Raw genomic sequence first — 16,203 nt, forward strand, 5'->3', positions numbered from 1 at the left:
GCTGACCTCCCCTGGCCCAGCCTGAGGCTTTTCCCTCTCCTGGTGTCCCTGTTCCCTGGGAGCAGAGCCCGACCCCACCTTAGTGCAGAGTGTGAAAAACACTGTAATGGTGAGGAATCTGAACTCCAGCTTTATTGCACCTCCCTGCCATGTTCAGTCTTACAAATGACTTATTTTTGCTGCTTGGAGATACTGAAATAACAACATTAATTGCTTGACTTGCTCTGCTGAATGAATTCACCTGATCTTATAAACAGCCTGGTGTTTGTTGACTTGGTTTTACTGTAAACAGGCAACGCCAGCAAGTCACATGCAGTGAAAGAGCTAATTTGGGAATTAAAAGATCACTTGCAGGGGCTTAGGATTTTTAAAGAAATCTTACCATCACTTTGCTGCTTAGTAATGGAGAGGTTCCATGCCTGAACTTTGATTTGACTCATGTTTTCAGAGTCAAATGAAGGTCTCAGGTTCTGCATAAGGGGGTGTCTTCACCCTGCCAGCCTTGTGTGAGTGCACAGGTGCTGCGTTGCTTTTTCCTTCATTTCATGCAAGGTTTGAATTTGACAAAAACAAAGGAGTGAGGGTAGTGAAACAATGCTTGGAAGAGCTGTTATGACATTACTCGTGGAGTACATTTGGAATTTGATAAGTTAACAAAAGTATTTAGTCCAGTGCACACAGATGCCTTGCCAAACCTCTGTGTGCAGCTGCCTTGATGCACGTAGGAAAAAAGATCAGAAAATGGTTTCTTTACGTAGCAAAAAAACTATGGTAACAGAGTACACTGGTTGAGAAGGAGAACTAGAATCTGTTTATTCTTATGTTTAGCAGAGACGAGCGAAGAGGATCCTACGAATACGCCCCTGACCGTACTTACTACGAGACCGTCCGGACCCCGGGCACGTATCCCGAGGATCCTCGGCGGGAATACCCAGCTCGGGGCAGGGAGTTCTACGCCGAGTGGGATCCCTACCAAGGGGACTACTACGACCCACGATACTACGACGACCCTCGCGAGTACCGGGATTACCGGGGAGATCCGTACGAGCAGGACATCAGGGAGTACAGCTACAGGCAGCGGGAGCGGGAGAGGGAGCGGGAACGGTTCGAATCCGACCGCGACAGAGACCACGAGCGGAGGCCGATCGAGCGCAGCCAGAGCCCGACGCACTCGCGGCGCCCGCAGAGCCCCGGAGCGTCGCCCTCGCAGTCGGAGCGGCTGCAGAGCGACTCGGAGAGGAGGATTTACAGCAGGTCCTCGGATCGCAGCGGCAGCTGCAGCTCGCTGTCCCCTCCGCGATACGACAAGCTGGACAAAGCCCGCGTGGAGCGATACGCAAAAAACGAGAAGGTGGAGAAAGAGCGCGTTTTCGAGCAGGAGAGGGTGGACAAGGAGAAGCGCTTGGTGAGGAAGGAAAAGCTGGAAAAAATAGAAAAGGAGAAAACAGATAAGCAGAAACGAAAAGCGAAAATCCATTCGCCCAGCTCTCAGTCCTCGGAAACAGATCAGGAGAATGAGAGAGAGCCCAGCCCAGAAAAACTGAAGGGCAACAGCAAACAGAGCAAAGAGAGGGGTGACAAGGAAGGGACAGCAAAGAACCGCCTGGAACTGATGCCCTGTGTTGTGCTGACCCGTGTGAAGGAAAAGGAGGGGAAGGTGATTGATCAGCCTGCGCTGGAGAAACTGAGGGCAAAGCTGGATAATGACACTCTGAAATCCCCACTGCTCGAACAGAAAACCCAGACGTCCCAGGCTGAGCAAGCCAAGTCGGAGCAGTCCAAACTAGACCCTGTCAGAACCAAGGTACAGAAGGAGAAAGCCCTTGCCAGTCACATTGAAGTGGTGGACAAGGAGGGAAAAATGAAACCCAAAAAGCACTTGAAGACAGAGCAAGCTTCTGAGGGGGCCAACGCAGTGGATTTAGATAAGTTGGAGGCTCGTAAAAGGCGTTTTGCCGATGCAAATCCAAAACCTGACAGGCAAAAACTGGATGTAAAACGGAGCAGCCAAGATGAAGAGGATGCACGCATGGTTTTGAAAAAGCAGCTTGATGCAACAGCATCATCTAGAGAAGCACCAGTGTTAAGGGAAGGAGAATTGGAGAGAAAACCCCTGAGGAAGGAGATGCTTAAAAGGGAATCTAAAAAACTCAAACTGGAAAGACTTATTCCTGTTACTAGTCCCAAAGAAATTCAGGACCCTCTTAATGTTGGTGGGATTGGCATGCGTCCCACCCTGGATCTGCAGGCGAGGCTCATGGAGGCACCCGAGGAACCTGTGGAAGTTCAGGAACTCCCTCCTAAAAAACTGAACCCGGTAAAACCCCAGCACAAACAGGTGCAGCTGCTGGATGAGCAGGGAACAGAGAGAGAGGACACAAGGAAGAACTACTCCAGCCTTCCTGAAGAAACACCAGACCATAAACTCAGCCAAGAGAAACCTCAGTCGGCTGACACGGAGGAGAAAATCAGCATCGACATCGACCACACGCAGAGCTACCGGAAACAGATGGAGCAGAGTCGCAGGTTGAAACAGCAGCTGGAAATGGAGATAGCAAAGTCAGAGAAGTTTGGCAGTCCAAAGAAAGAGGTGGATGAGTATGAGAAGCGGAGTCTGGTTCATGAGGTGGGAAAGCCTCCACAAGATGTCACTGATGACTCTCCACCAAGTAAAAGGAAAAAGACTGATCAGTTTGACTTTGAAATCAGCACTAAGAGAGAAAGGAACTACAGAAGTTCTCGTCAGGTGAGTGAGGACTCCGAAAGGATGTCGTGTTCCCCAAGCATCAGGCACTTCCCGTTCCATGAGGATGACGACACGCTCGATTCTCCAAGGTTAATGCCATTGAAGGAAACCAAAGAGTCACCTAAAATAGAAGAAAAGGGTCTTTCATACTCCAACATGACTGTGAGGGAGGACTCGCTGAAATTCAATCCTTATGATTCCAGCAGAAGGGAGCAGATGGCAGAAATGGCTAAAATAAAACTCTCTGTGCTGAGTTCTGAGGAAGACTCAAGTAGGTGGGAAACCCAAGTGAAGCAAGAGCCTGGGAGAGTCGATATCAGCTTTCCCAGCAGCATTGTGAAAAGAGACAGCATACGGAAACGGTCTGTCCGAGACCTGGAACCCGGGGAGGTGCCTTCAGATTCGGATGACGATGGCGAAAACAAGCCCCATTCCCCAAAAGCCTCGTCCTTGTTAGAGAGTTCCAGGTTGTCTTTTTTATTAAGGGACAGAGAAGAGAAGTTCCGTGAAAGAGAGGAAAGACTCCAGTCTGGTTCCTTAGAAAGAAACAAATTCTACTCTTTTGCATTGGACAAGACAATCACACCAGACACAAAGGCCTTGCTTGAAAGGGCTAAATCTCTCTCTTCCTCCAGAGAGGAAAACTGGTCCTTTCTAGACTGGGATTCAAGATTTGCTAGTTTCAGAAACAATAAAGACAAAGAGAAGGTCGACTCGGCTCCAAGACCTATTCCATCCTGGTATATGAAAAAGAAAAAAATCAGAACAGATTCCGAAGGTGGAAAACTGGACGATAAAAAAGAGGATCATAAAGAGGAGGAACAAGAGCGGCAGGAATTGTTTGCTTCTCGGTTTTTGCACAGTTCAATCTTTGAACAGGACTCCAAACGCCTGCAGCATTTAGAGAGGAAGGATGATGATCTGGACTTCATCTCTGGAAGGCTGTATGGGAGACAGTCCTCCTCCGATGGGACGAACAGCACGGCTGATTTGGTGCAAGAGCCGGTGGTTCTCTTCCACAGTAGGTTTGTTGAGCTGACGCGAATGCAGCAGAAAGAAAAGGAGAAAGATCAGAAACCAAAAGAAGTCGAGAAACAGGAAGATAAAGAAAACCGGCCAAAAACACCAGAAATGGTTCCTGATAGTAAAGAAACAGAACATAAACCTTCTTCAGCTGTTGGTCCTTCTTCAGTCACCGTCCTCCCACAGGAGCCAGCTCCCATCGCTCCCGAGAAAATAGTGAGCGAAAAGGTCCTGGTGGAACCAGCTTCTGTCAAAGAAGAGAAACCTTCTGAACCTGCTGCTGCAGCAGAGGAACAAAAACCTTTTCCTGAACTTGCTGCTCCTGTCAAAATGGAACCTCCTGAGCAAACAGAACCTCCACCAGTTGTAGAAACGAGTAAAGAAATTATTGCTACAACCCTGGCGCCAGAGGAAGATGCTGTGGCAACAGAGCATCCTTCGTACTTGGATACCAAACCTCCCACTCCTGGGGCCTCGTTTTCTGATGCAGACATCAGCGTAGATCCAGAACCTGAGGCTGCCCAGCTGCTTCCACCTCCGCCCAAGCTGGTTCAGAAGTCAGATGAGGCTGCAGAACCTAAAGAGGAAAATCCTCTACCCTCTGCCAACACCGATGCTGGGGTGAGTCAAAAGGTGGAGGCGGCTGCTGAGGTCCTGCCACCCGTTTCCGACAATGATATGGAAGTGGAACCTCCGGTTGTAAAAGATAAAAAGTCCTACAAAAGTAAACGGTCCAAGACTCCTGTGCAGTCAGCTGCTGCTAATGTCACAGAAAAGCCTGTCACGAGGAAGAGCGAAAGAATTGACCGTGAGAAACTGAAAAGGTCGAGCTCTCCTCGCGGGGAGACCCAGAAGCTTTCTGAATTGAAGGTGGAGGCAGAAAAGGTTTCAAGGAATGCTGCTAAATCCCCAAGTTCTGCTGCAGAGCCAGAAAACGTGGAGCTGAGCTTGCCGATAGGCCGGACCAGGCGCAGAAACGTGAGGTCAGTCTATGCTACCACAGGGGACAACGAAGGCCCATCTCCAGTGAAGGACTCCATGGAGGTCACTAGATCCACCAGGAAGAGAGTGGAAAAGGAACCACAGGAAACAGTGACTACTGTTCCCACAACCCCGAGGAGGGGAAGACCTCCCAAATCCCGCCGTAAGCCAGAGGAGGAGATCTCTCCAATAAAGACGGAACCGGTACAACAAGAGGTGGAGGAAGCTGAAACTAAAGATACTGTGGAAGCTCCTAAACCTGCAGAGGGCTGGAGGTCTCCTAGGTCCCAGAAGCTCACACACACTCACTCAGCAGCTGCTGCCAGCCAGCAGGGGAAGAAAGGGAAGAATGAACCGAAAGCCGATACCGTGGCTGAATCTGAAGATGCTGCTGAAAGAAGCGGTCAGGAATCGAGCATCGGTGACAACAGCAATAAAGCAAAAGCTGCTGAGAAAGAGCCAGCAGCAAGTGAGCAGAAACGTGATCGGAAGGAACTGGATGTGGAGAAAAATCAGCTAGAAATCCCCACAGTTGAGATCACTGAGAAGAAGCCAGTGCCAGAAAAGGTTACGAAATCCAAAAGGGGAAGGTACAAAAATACCAAAACTGTCGTTGATAAGGCATCCGTGTGTCTCAAAAATGTAGAAATACGCCTCAACGTCGATGAAGTCAAGGGTGCCTTGAGGCCCACCGAAGAGGAGGCAGAGCCGGTGGCAGTGTCACCGCCCAAGATGAAGAGCCCTCCAAAAGAGGACATCCTGCCACCCCACTTCTCTAAGAATGAGGTAGAAGATTCATTCCCAGAAATGGAAAAGGAGGTGACACGGGAGCCCAAGCAGTCGCCTGAGGCTGCCCAGTTAGCAAAGCAGATTGAGCTCGAGCAGGCGGTGGAGAACATTGCGAAACTCACTGAAACTCCTCCAACGATTGCTGCCTACAAAGAGCCGACAACAGATGTGGCTGAAGTCCGTCAGGAGGAGGAGGCAGATAAACCTGCACACCAGGCCAGTGAAACGGAGCTGGCAGCAGCCATCGGCTCCATCATCAATGATATTTCTGGGGAGACAGAGAGCTTCCCTGCACCGCCAACATATCCTGCTGAGTCTGAGGCCGAGATCCCCACAGAGCCCCTGGTGCTGCAGTCCCCTCGGGAGGAGATGGAGCCTGAGACAGATCAGGCAGTGAACAACATCCTAGAAACCGAGGCTGCCGTCGAGCCTGTGGTGCAGCCAGTGCCTGGCTCTGTCCCGACAGCGTTGGACGCTGAGAGCAAGGAGTCTGAGGTCAGCTTCAGTGAATCTTCCAACTCTGCACAGGAGGCTGAGACCTTGCAGGAGGCTGAAGTTGCTCGGAAGGAGAAGGGCCGCCAGAAAACCACGCGGCAGAGACGCAAGAAGAGCACAAGCAGGAAGGGCGACGTTGCTGAAGTCAACACCTTTGAGCCGGAGAGAGTACAGAGCAAATCACCCCCTGCCAACGAAGTAAAGACAAAACCTGAAGAAGCCTCAAAGGAGGAGAAGCAAATCAAACCCACAGCGTCCATGGAGCCAAGTGCTTCTGATGTCACCAAGGCTGTGGCTGCTGACGTTGTAGCTGCACATGAGGCCGTCCCTGAGAGCAGCACCTCTCCAAAGGTGCCTGCTCCAGCTCCTTTGGACCTGGGTCCCCCACCGGTCCCCCTCGATGAGGGCAGTCAGAGCGGGTTCAAGATCCGCTCGCCCCTGGAGAACGCTGCCATCACACCGCCGAGTGCCCCGAACGCAGCCCTTCCTGCTGTCCCCGCGGCAGCGGCGGCCAAGCTGCCCACCCCGGTGCCCACCACCATCGTCCCCCTTCACTCGGGCGCTGCCAAGGTGCCAGAGTGGATGGTCAGGCATGAGGAGCCCCGTGCCCGTTCCACACCCCCGCCCGCTCTCCCACCGGACACAAAGGCGTCGGATATCGACACCAACTCCAGCACTTTGAGGAAGATACTCATGGAGCCCAAATACGTCTCAGCAACGAGCATAACCTCCACACACGTGACAACAACGCACACGGAGCCGGTGAGTGCACCGTGCCTGGAGGAGGCACCTCTCCACCCTGCCGTGGAGGCCATCAAGCCGGTTTCCGAGGAGAAGCCAGCTGTTCCTGTCACCAATGTTCTGGACCCACCGGTGGCTGAAGCACCAGTGTTCAGTGAGAAGGAAAAGGTCAACACAGTCATTGCTCCCAAAGCCACTTCTGTCATCAGCAGGATGCCCCACAGCGTGGATCTGGAGGAGGCTCCGAGGATCACCTTGGTGAAACAAGCTCCCCAAACCCAGACCTGCCTCGTCAACGCTCCCTCCCCGAAATTCAAGCAGAGGTCAAGTGCAAATGATAACAGCAGGTTTCATCCAGGATCGATGTCTATTATCGAGGAGAGGCCTGTGGAGACTGGGTCCAGCCCAGGGCTGCGGGTGAACACCTCGGAAGGTGTGGTGCTCCTGAGTTACTCAGGGCAGAAGACAGAAGGTCCTCAGCGAATCAGTGCCAAGATCAGCCAGATTCCCCCAGCCAGCGCTGTGGACATTGAGTTCCAGCAGTCTGTATCCAAGTCTCAGATTAAACAGGAGCCTATCACACCATCCCAGCCGGCACCCAAAGGCTCCCAGAGCTCGGCAGGCTATGGGACTGTTTCCACCCATTCTTCGTTGGTACTTGGAGCGCAGCCCTACAACACCTCGCCCGTCATCTCCTCCGTCAAACAGGAGCGCGCCGCGCTGGACAAGCCCGACTCGTCCCACCTCGCTGTCCAGACCCCGGCGTCGCAGCCCGGCAAGGTCCTGACGCAGACCGTAAACACTCCACCCGTGCTGGTCCATAACCAGATGGTCGTGAACAAAAAACTCTCTGACCCAGCTGCTCTGAAAGTGGAGACAAAGACTCTGCAACCCTCCAACCTGAGTCCTGGGGTTAGTCCTCACCACCCTTCCCTCTCTGGGAAGATGCACTCGGAAGCGAACCACGTCAGCTCGGGCCCCAGCACCCCGACCGACCGGGCCATCTCCCACCTGGGGGTCGCCAAGCAGGAGCCGCACTCGCCGCGCACCAGCGGGCACTCGCCGTCGCCGTTCCCCCGCGCCTGTCACCCCGGCAGTACCTCGTCTCCGGCTTTGTCCAGCAGCGCCCCGGTCATGCTGGCGCCGGGAATTCCCGTTCCTCAGTACATATCCAGCATGCATCCCGAGCAATCTGTTATCATGCCCCCCCACAGCGTAACACAGACTGTGTCCCTGGGCCACCTGTCCCAAGGTGAGGTGAGGATGAACACCCCTCCTCTCTCCGGCATTCCCTACGGCATCCGCCCGGAAGCGCTGCACTCCCCCCGAGCTGCTCTGCAACCCCAGATGGAGATGAAACCCCAGCGATCCAGCACGCCCCAGCCAGCACCCATCCGAGACATCGTCATGCCCCCGCTGTCCTCCCAGCATCCCCCCGAGGAGGAGCTGCACTTCCACCACACGGCGGTGTGCCGCGGGCCAGCCCCGGTGCAGTCCGACGTGCTGGTGATGCAGCCCGACTACCGCATGCACCCCGGCGGCCTGCGGCTGGAGCAGTACAACGTCCCGCGCGACGTCAGGATGATCATGCACCCGCACATGGCCGCCGTGGGCGAGCACCACTCGGAGACGCGACAATCCCGCACGCCCGAAGGGGCCGTCAAAACTCCCCCGGTCAGTAAGACCCCGCAGCCCGGCAAAGAGACTCCCAAATCCTCGGAAGGCAAGATGGCCCACTCTCCCCACAGCGAGCCGCGGCTGCTCAGCGTGCCCTCGGGCAGCCAGCTGCCAGGGCTGCCCCTGACGCAGCCCGTGGTGGTCCCACATGGGGTGCAGATCATGCACCCCGCCGGCAGCTCCTTCCACGATTACCGCTCCGTGTACGGTGACATGAGGAATTACCACACGGCGCAGCTCGGGCATCCGCAGTTCCCGGGCGCCTCGCCCATCGGGCTGCCCTCCCGGAGCATGACCCCGTCCCAGGTGAGAAGGAAAACCCTTTACCTGTCTCCCCAGAATCTGGAGCTGTTCCTTATGTGAAATAGGGTTCTAATGCTGCTTAGCATCAGAGGAAGCTGAAAACTGCTGAACCCCTCTGGAGTTCCACCCAGGAGGGGGAAAGGTGCCTGCAGGTTTCTGGATGTGGTGTGGGGGGGAGAATTGTCAGTACCAAGGTGGTGCGTGGGTCAGGCATCCTTGGATGGATGGTGTGGCTAAGGGTGGGCTTGGGGCAGGATTCAGGGAGTGGAATTTCAGCTCAGGTGGGCTTGGAAGTGGGAGACTGTCCCAGGTGCTGCCGCAGCAGGGCTGCTGCTGTGGCATGGATGTCTCCAGCAGGAATCTCATGGTGTCCTGACAGCTTTATAATGGAGTTAAATACACCCTCGGCCTAAACATCTTCTCTTTGCCCCCTGCCTGCTTGCCAGGGTCTGCCGGAGGGCGAGCACTCGCACCCCAGCCAGCCGGTCCGCAGCAAGACCCCTCAGATCCCGCAGGATCCCAAGGGCCCGTCGGCAGCGGGGCCGGAGCAGAGTCACCACGGGCCTGTGAACAGGCACACGGCACAGATGGACCCACACGTCCACCTGCAGAGGGCACAGGGGGACACGAGCCAGACCTCGTACCCCTCGCCCGTCGCCATCTCCATGAAGCAGGAGCTCCCGTCGCCGCACCAGCCGCAGGCAGTTCCCAAGCAATCCATGTTTATCCCCACGACCTCGGGGCCGCCCCTCAGCCGCCCGGAGCCCCAGTCCACGCTCAAGCAGGAGCCATCCCCTCACCCTGTGTCCCAGAGACCTGTGGACATGGTCCAGCTGCTGACAGTGAGTGTCGTGCTTCTGATCTGGGGGGAAATCACCTGGTTCTGTCTCAGCCATAGCACCAAATCTGACCTTCCTTGCATCAAAAACTTTAGATGCAGAAAAGGCATTGTTTGGGTTTTGGGTTGTTTTGTCCCTGATGGATTTTAGCTGTGTTTGCTGTTCCAAGTCAGTTTTACAAGTCAGCATTTTCCTGGAAAGTGTTTCCTCATAGGCAGGGAGGCAGTTGGTGTATTTCATTTAAATAAAAAGGAAAAACCACTCTCTCAAGTGTAGAAAATGAGGAAGAGGAGGGAGGCAGTGAGGACCAGGTACCAGCAAGGAGCTGAGAGTTGTGTTCAGCACCAAATGTCTCCCATATAGCTTTGAGCAGTTCTGTTATTTCTCAATGTGTCCGTTTGTAAAAGGGAACACAGCATTCAGGAACAGCCTTGTGCTGGGTGGGCGGCGGAGGGATTGGGATGACGGGATCCACCCAGGCAGGCTGGCCAGCTGGAAGGAAAAGGACTGAATTCCTGATTTAGCAGGATGTAACCCAGGCCTGGCCTGCAGAGGGTTGATCTGCTGCTCCATCTCTGCTGAGCCTTTAAACCTCTGATAGAGGCGTTGGTGGCAGCCGAGCAGCTCCTTGCTGTGTGTGTGTAACACTCTCTCCCTCTCTCCCCAGAAATACCCCATTGTGTGGCAGGGTCTGCTGGCTCTCAAGAACGACACGGCGGCCGTGCAGCTGCACTTTGTGTCGGGGAACAACGTGCTGGCTCACCGCTCGCTGCCGGCGCCCGAGGGAGGGCCGCCCCTGCGCATCGCGCAGCGCATGCGCCTCGAGGCCTCCCAGCTCGAGGGCGTCGCGCGCAGGATGATGGTGAGGGCCCGGCTGGGCTGGGAGGGAGCTTGGGAGGCTCAGAGCCAGGCTGGGCTCACCAGCTGCAGGGCTGGAAGGCACCAGGGCTCCCCAAAACCTGGGGTTCTGTCGTGTGCGCTCCTCGGGGAATGGGTACGGCACCAAGGATGCCCAAGGAGTGTTTGGACACTGGGAGGGATTGTTGGGATCCCGTGCGTGGCCTGGAGTTGGACTTGATGATCCCTGTGGATTCCTTCCAATCCAGGAGATCGCTGTGGTTCTGTTCTGGGATCCTGGTGTTCACACTGATTCCTTCAACCCAGGGAGTGTAACACGGATTTTAGATGATGAGCAAGAGCTCCTACACTGCTCTTAGGCAAAAGGCAATGAGAGCTGGGAAACCTTTAAGTCACCCTGAGCCTGGGGACAAACTCCTGCTGGCTTCAGTGTTTCTGAGTAGGGTGGGGAGTTCAGGTGGCCATGAAAATCCAGTTTTAGTCTTTTCCATCTTGACTGAGCTCTCAGCAAGTTTTGGAATCACAGAATCCCAGAGACTGGTTTGGTTGGAGGGACCTTAAAGCCCATCCCATGCCCTGCCATGGGCAGGGACACCTTCCACTATCCCAGGTTGCTCCAGGCCCTGTCCAGCCTGGCCCTGGCCTTGGACACTTCTGGGGCAGCCACCACTTCTCTGGGGTACAAATTGTAACACCAAGGGGTTTAAATTGAGGCTTTTCCCCCATGGGTGGTGGATGGATGGCTGGAAAGCATCCCTCATGCAGCATTTCCCTGAGCCTGTCCTTCCCTGCAGGTGGAGAGCGATTACTGCCTGCTGCTGGCCCTGCCCTGCGGCCGCGACCAGGAGGACGTGGTCAGTCAGACCGAGTCGCTCAAGGCCGCCTTCATCAGCTACCTGCAGGCCAAGCAGGCTGCAGGCATCATCAACGTGCCCAACCCCGGCTCCAACCAGGTATGGGCATGGCACGGACCTGCAGTGCCACAGGGACACCAAACCAGTCCCAAAGGCACAGAACAGACCCTGCAGTGCCACAGGGACACCAAACCAGGCCCAAAGGCACAGAACAGACCCTGCAGTGCCACAGGGACACCAAACCAGTCCCAAAGGCACAGGCACAGACCTGCAGTGCCACAGGGACACCAAACCAGTCCTTAATGGCACAGGCACAGACCCTGCAGTGCCACAGGGACACCAAACCAGGCCCAAAGGCACAGGCACAGACCCTGCAGTGCCACAGGGACACCAAACCAGGCCCAAAGGCACAGGCACAACCTGCAGTGCCACAGGGACACCAAACCAGGCCCAAAGGCACGGCACAACCGCAGTGCACAGGACACCACAGCCATGTCACGACAACTGCAGTGCCACAGGGACACCAAACCAGGCCCAAAGGCACAGAACAGACCCTGCAGTGCCACAGGGACACCAAACCAGTCCTTAATGTCACAGGCACAGACCCTGCAGTGCCACAGGACAACAGGACAAGCCAGACTGCAGTGCCAGGACACCAACAGCCTACAAGGCACAGACCCTGCAGTGCCACAGGGACACCAAACCAGGCCCTAAGGCACAGGCACAGACCCTGCAGTGCCACAGGGACACCAAACCAGGCCCTAATGGCACAGGCAGCTCGGGCTTTTGCTGGATCTGCCTGGGGTTATTGGTCAAACAACCCCCACATTTCCATCACCCATCAAAGACCTGGATGAGATCCATAAATTTTTGATGGGATCAATATAATCATTGATGGAATCGATGAAAGGAACCCCAAAGCAAAAAAAGCCCAAATGTATGTTTGCTGTGTTCCCAGTTCATCATCTTGGGCTGAAAAGCATTTCCTGAATGCATCTCTCAGCTCTTTTATCTCTGAAGTAGAGTCCTGGTTTATTCCCCCTATCCTGATTTTTCCAGGACAGCTGGTGTTTTCCTGCAGAATGCATTTGGTGCCGTGGAGGGTTTATTCCAGGGTGTTGCTGCACTCATTGCAGTTTAACCTGTGTGTAATTTAATTCTGGGTATAAGGAGCCCAGAATGAGCCCAGCACTCAGAGCAACCACTGAAATTATAATTAATGGGAATTTTTCTGCCTTTCCCAGCCAAATCAATCTGTGGTGTGGAAAACTCCCCACTGGGAAACAAAACCCATGGCTGCTCTCTTATACACAATTTAGGATCCTTTAAGCACCCGGAACTCACTGAAATGTCTCATTTTTACACCTCTGTGGGCGTGGGTTGTCTCTGATGTGTGGTTTTCCCTCCCTTTTTAGCCTGCCTACGTTCTGCAGATCTTCCCACCCTGCGAGTTCTCGGAAAGCCACCTGTCCCGCCTGGCCCCCGACCTCCTCGCCAGCATCTCCAACATTTCTCCTCACCTGATGATTGTCATCGCGTCGGTATGAGCTGTTTACCAGTTACTGACTTTTTATTCTTTTTAATTTTAATTTTTTTTTAATTTTTCCAAGGCCCTGCAGCAAAAAAAAAAACAAAAACAAAAAAACAACTACAATGACAAAAAAAAAAAGCCCACAAAAAAAAAACCACACAAAAAATTAATTTTAAAATAAAACTAATTCAAAAGAAGGAGGAGAGAAGGTTATGAAACAAGAAATATGCTGCCAGAAACCAGCCTCCTGCCCGACCGGCCTCGATCAAACCTTGGATGTTTACATGTTGCTTTAGCTTATGGACAACTGATGCACTCAGCAGGTGGACTGGGCTTGGGTTCCCATGCCTCCTTTTTGGGGAAAAAAACACGCAAAAAAGAAAAAAAAAAAAAAGAGAAAAAAAAAAAAAGAGAAAAGGATGGCTTATTTTTTTTAACAAAAAAAAAAGGAAAAAAATAAAAAAGAACCTGAACTGCCTTTGCACTAAATTAGTGACTCGGACTTTGCACAGTTGGAGACGCTGTGACGTTCTGGATGTCTTGACACACATTGACCGCGCCGTGGACGTTCCGCAGGGACTCTGCTGAGATTTGTGGGTCAAGGAGCATTTCACAGTCATTTTTTTTATTTTATTGGTTGTTTCGTTGGGTTTTTTGTTGGTTTTTTTTTTTTTTTTCCTTCTTTTGGGGTTTGTTTATTTTTTTGGGGGGGGTTATTTTTTTCCGGATGTGAACCTTCCTCTTCCTCCACCTGCCCCTGCTGCAGCCGTCTTCTCTTCATCTGGGATGTACAGTTTACACTGAAAAACAAGAGAATACAAAACAAACAACAAAACAAAAGGGAGAGCTTTTTTCCTTCCTGGTGGGATATGCAGAACTCAGTGGGTGTGTGTATATATAAATATATATATAATATATATAAATATATATAATACTGACTTTAAAAAAAAAAAAATCAAATCCCCACAACATACATTTTTTTTTAATCTGTGCCAAAAATGTGTTTTCAGAGAAAAAAAATCTTATTTTCATACTCAGACTTTGTATTGTCACTCATTTGTAAGTGCGCTTCATTTAAACATCCCCTCGTCTCATCAGCTGTGGAAGTGTTATACACTTGTACAAAGACTCTGCCCCGGCCCCCCTCGCCTCCCCTAACACTTAATTAATTTATGGAACTTGGTTTTTTTTTTTTTTTTTTTGGTTTATTTTTGGTTTATTTTTTTTTTCTCAGCGCAGTTTTGTTTTGTGTGTCCATTGGATTACGAACTTTATTAAAAAATACAAAACACGTCGGCGCCCCGACCTCGTCCCTCGGCGCGGGGAGGGGGAGCGGGGAAGGGGAGTTTGGGGCTGCCAGGGAGGGGTCACCCCTCTCCCTCAAAACCAGATCATTTCACACCAAATCCTCTGGATTTTCCCTCCTGTCTCATAAATACTTGTGGAAACTGAAATCTCAGGGTTTGCCCCCACTTTTAATCTCACCACGCATCAACTCCTCGCTGAAAATTGCCCCTGGATTACTGATACTCATCATACTTGGAAATGTAAGAGCCAGACTTGATGTTTTTCACTGCTTTTCCACCCAAATCCCTGCCAGGTGCAAGTGGGAAGCCTAATCAAGCCTGGTGTAAATGGGTTAAAATCATGCAGGTGTGGTAAAAAAGGAGGTTTAGGGCAGAACGTGGGGAGTGGCCTCCAAACCAGGGGAAGCCCCAGCCCTGCACCCCAGGCTGAGGGCGGGGGACGGACCAGAGCCTGTTTTGGGGTAAAACCAGGACAAAAAGGGAAAAAGGGAAGCAGGTGCCCCAGGGTGGAGCTGGGTGTGGGGAGCCAGGCCGGGACACCCCCAGCGACCCCCAAGTCCCACTGGGAGGGTCAGGGTGGGAGGAGAGAGGTGGGACAGATGGACAGACCCAGACACGGATGGGGCTTGGACAGACGGACACGAGGATCACTGGGCAGAGGGAAAGGGTTTGACCCTGCTGGTGTCTGAGTGGTGCCTTTGAGGTCAAAAGGGGCATTTTTGGGGTGCTGTGCAAGGGCTGGGGGGGCTGGCCAGGTGTGAGCTGTCCGTGTGTCCAGGTGTCCGTGCAATGTCCATCCATCCAGCTGGGCCTGGACCTGCCCACCCATCCAGGCCCATCCCCCTCACCCACCCCTCCCATGGATCTGTTAGATGGACAGAACAGGGGAGTGTCCAGCTGGACACACGGACATTGGACATCCAGATGGGCACACAGGCTTGGACCGACGGACAGATGGATGGACGGACATACAAATGGCCAAATGTGTTTCCTTCTAGACAGTTGGCCAAGCACCTGTCCAGCCAGACACATTCCTCCTCCACCCATGAGCATAAATGCCCCAAAAATGCCCTTTTCACCCCAAAGGCCCCTCTCCAAAAAGCAGCGATTTCACACCCCCGCCCCGCCCCCCTCACACCCCCGCCCCGCCCCCCCAGCCCCGTGTCCGTCTGTCCGGGCCCATCCCTGTGTCCATCCCCAGGCTCCGGGCACGGGGGAGGCTCCGGCCGATCCCGACCCCAAACCCACGGACACGGGACCGGGGCGGGGGCGGGGCGGGGGCGTGAGGGGGGTGTGAGGGGGGCGGGGCGGGGGTGTGAAATCGCTGCTTTTGGAGAGGGGCCTTTGGGGTGAAAAGGGCATTTTTGGGGCATTTATGCTCATGGATGAAGAGGAGAAAATGTCTGGCTGGACAGGTGTCTGTCCAACTGGACATATAATGGCTGTGTGTCCATCTGGTTGTACAATGTCCAACTGTCCATCTGTACGTACAATGTCCATCTGTCCAGCTGGACACGCCCCTGTTCTTCTGTCCATCTGACAGCTCCACCATCCCCATTCCCAGCTGAGCGTGCTCCTGTTGGTCAGTCCAGCTCCATGTCCATCCATCCCCACAGCCATGAGTGTGTCCATCTGTCCGTCCATCTGGACACTGTACATGCACCCAGACACACAGACACTGTATGTCCAGCTGGACACATGGACACTGTACATCCATATGGACACACGGACATTTTGTGTCCAGCTGAATGGGTGGACATATACATGCTGATGGACACTTGGACATTGTACATCCAGCTGGACACACAGACATTGTACGTCCAGCTGGACAGTTTCACATCCAGTTGGACAGGTACTTTTCCCCTCCACCCATGAGCATAAATGCCCCAAAAATGCCCTTTTCACCCCAAGGCCCCTCTCCAAAAAGCAGCGATTTCACACCCCCGCCCCGCCCCCCTCACACCCCCCTCACGCCCCCGCCCCGGTCCCGTGTCCGTGGGTTTGGGGTCGGGATCGGCCGGAGCCTCCCCCGTGCTCGGAGCCTGGGGATGGACACAGG

The 16,203-nt window shown here is 53.5% G+C and overlaps 1 protein-coding gene across 4 annotated transcripts in view; it reads left to right on the plus strand.

Moving 5' to 3' along the window:
• Positions 1-13,128, plus strand: part of SPEN (spen family transcriptional repressor) — a 67,810-nt gene extending 54,682 nt beyond the window's left edge. For 3 of the 4 annotated variants that reach the window (XM_064730884.1, XM_064730887.1, XM_064730886.1), the window contains 5 exons: positions 829-8,758; positions 9,202-9,597; positions 10,262-10,456; positions 11,247-11,405; positions 12,722-13,128. In XM_064730884.1, the coding sequence (XP_064586954.1) occupies positions 829-8,758; positions 9,202-9,597; positions 10,262-10,456; positions 11,247-11,405; positions 12,722-12,853 (8,812 nt within the window). In that variant the 3' untranslated portion in view covers positions 12,854-13,128. The remainder of the gene's footprint in view (positions 1-828; positions 8,759-9,201; positions 9,598-10,261; positions 10,457-11,246; positions 11,406-12,721) is intronic. The other variant, XM_064730885.1, reaches the window with a different exon arrangement.
• The last annotated feature ends 3,075 nt before the right edge of the window (positions 13,129-16,203 follow it).

This window comes from Zonotrichia leucophrys, chromosome 21, assembly GCF_028769735.1.
Source record: "Zonotrichia leucophrys gambelii isolate GWCS_2022_RI chromosome 21, RI_Zleu_2.0, whole genome shotgun sequence".
Taxonomy (NCBI): Eukaryota; Metazoa; Chordata; class Aves; order Passeriformes; family Passerellidae; genus Zonotrichia; species Zonotrichia leucophrys.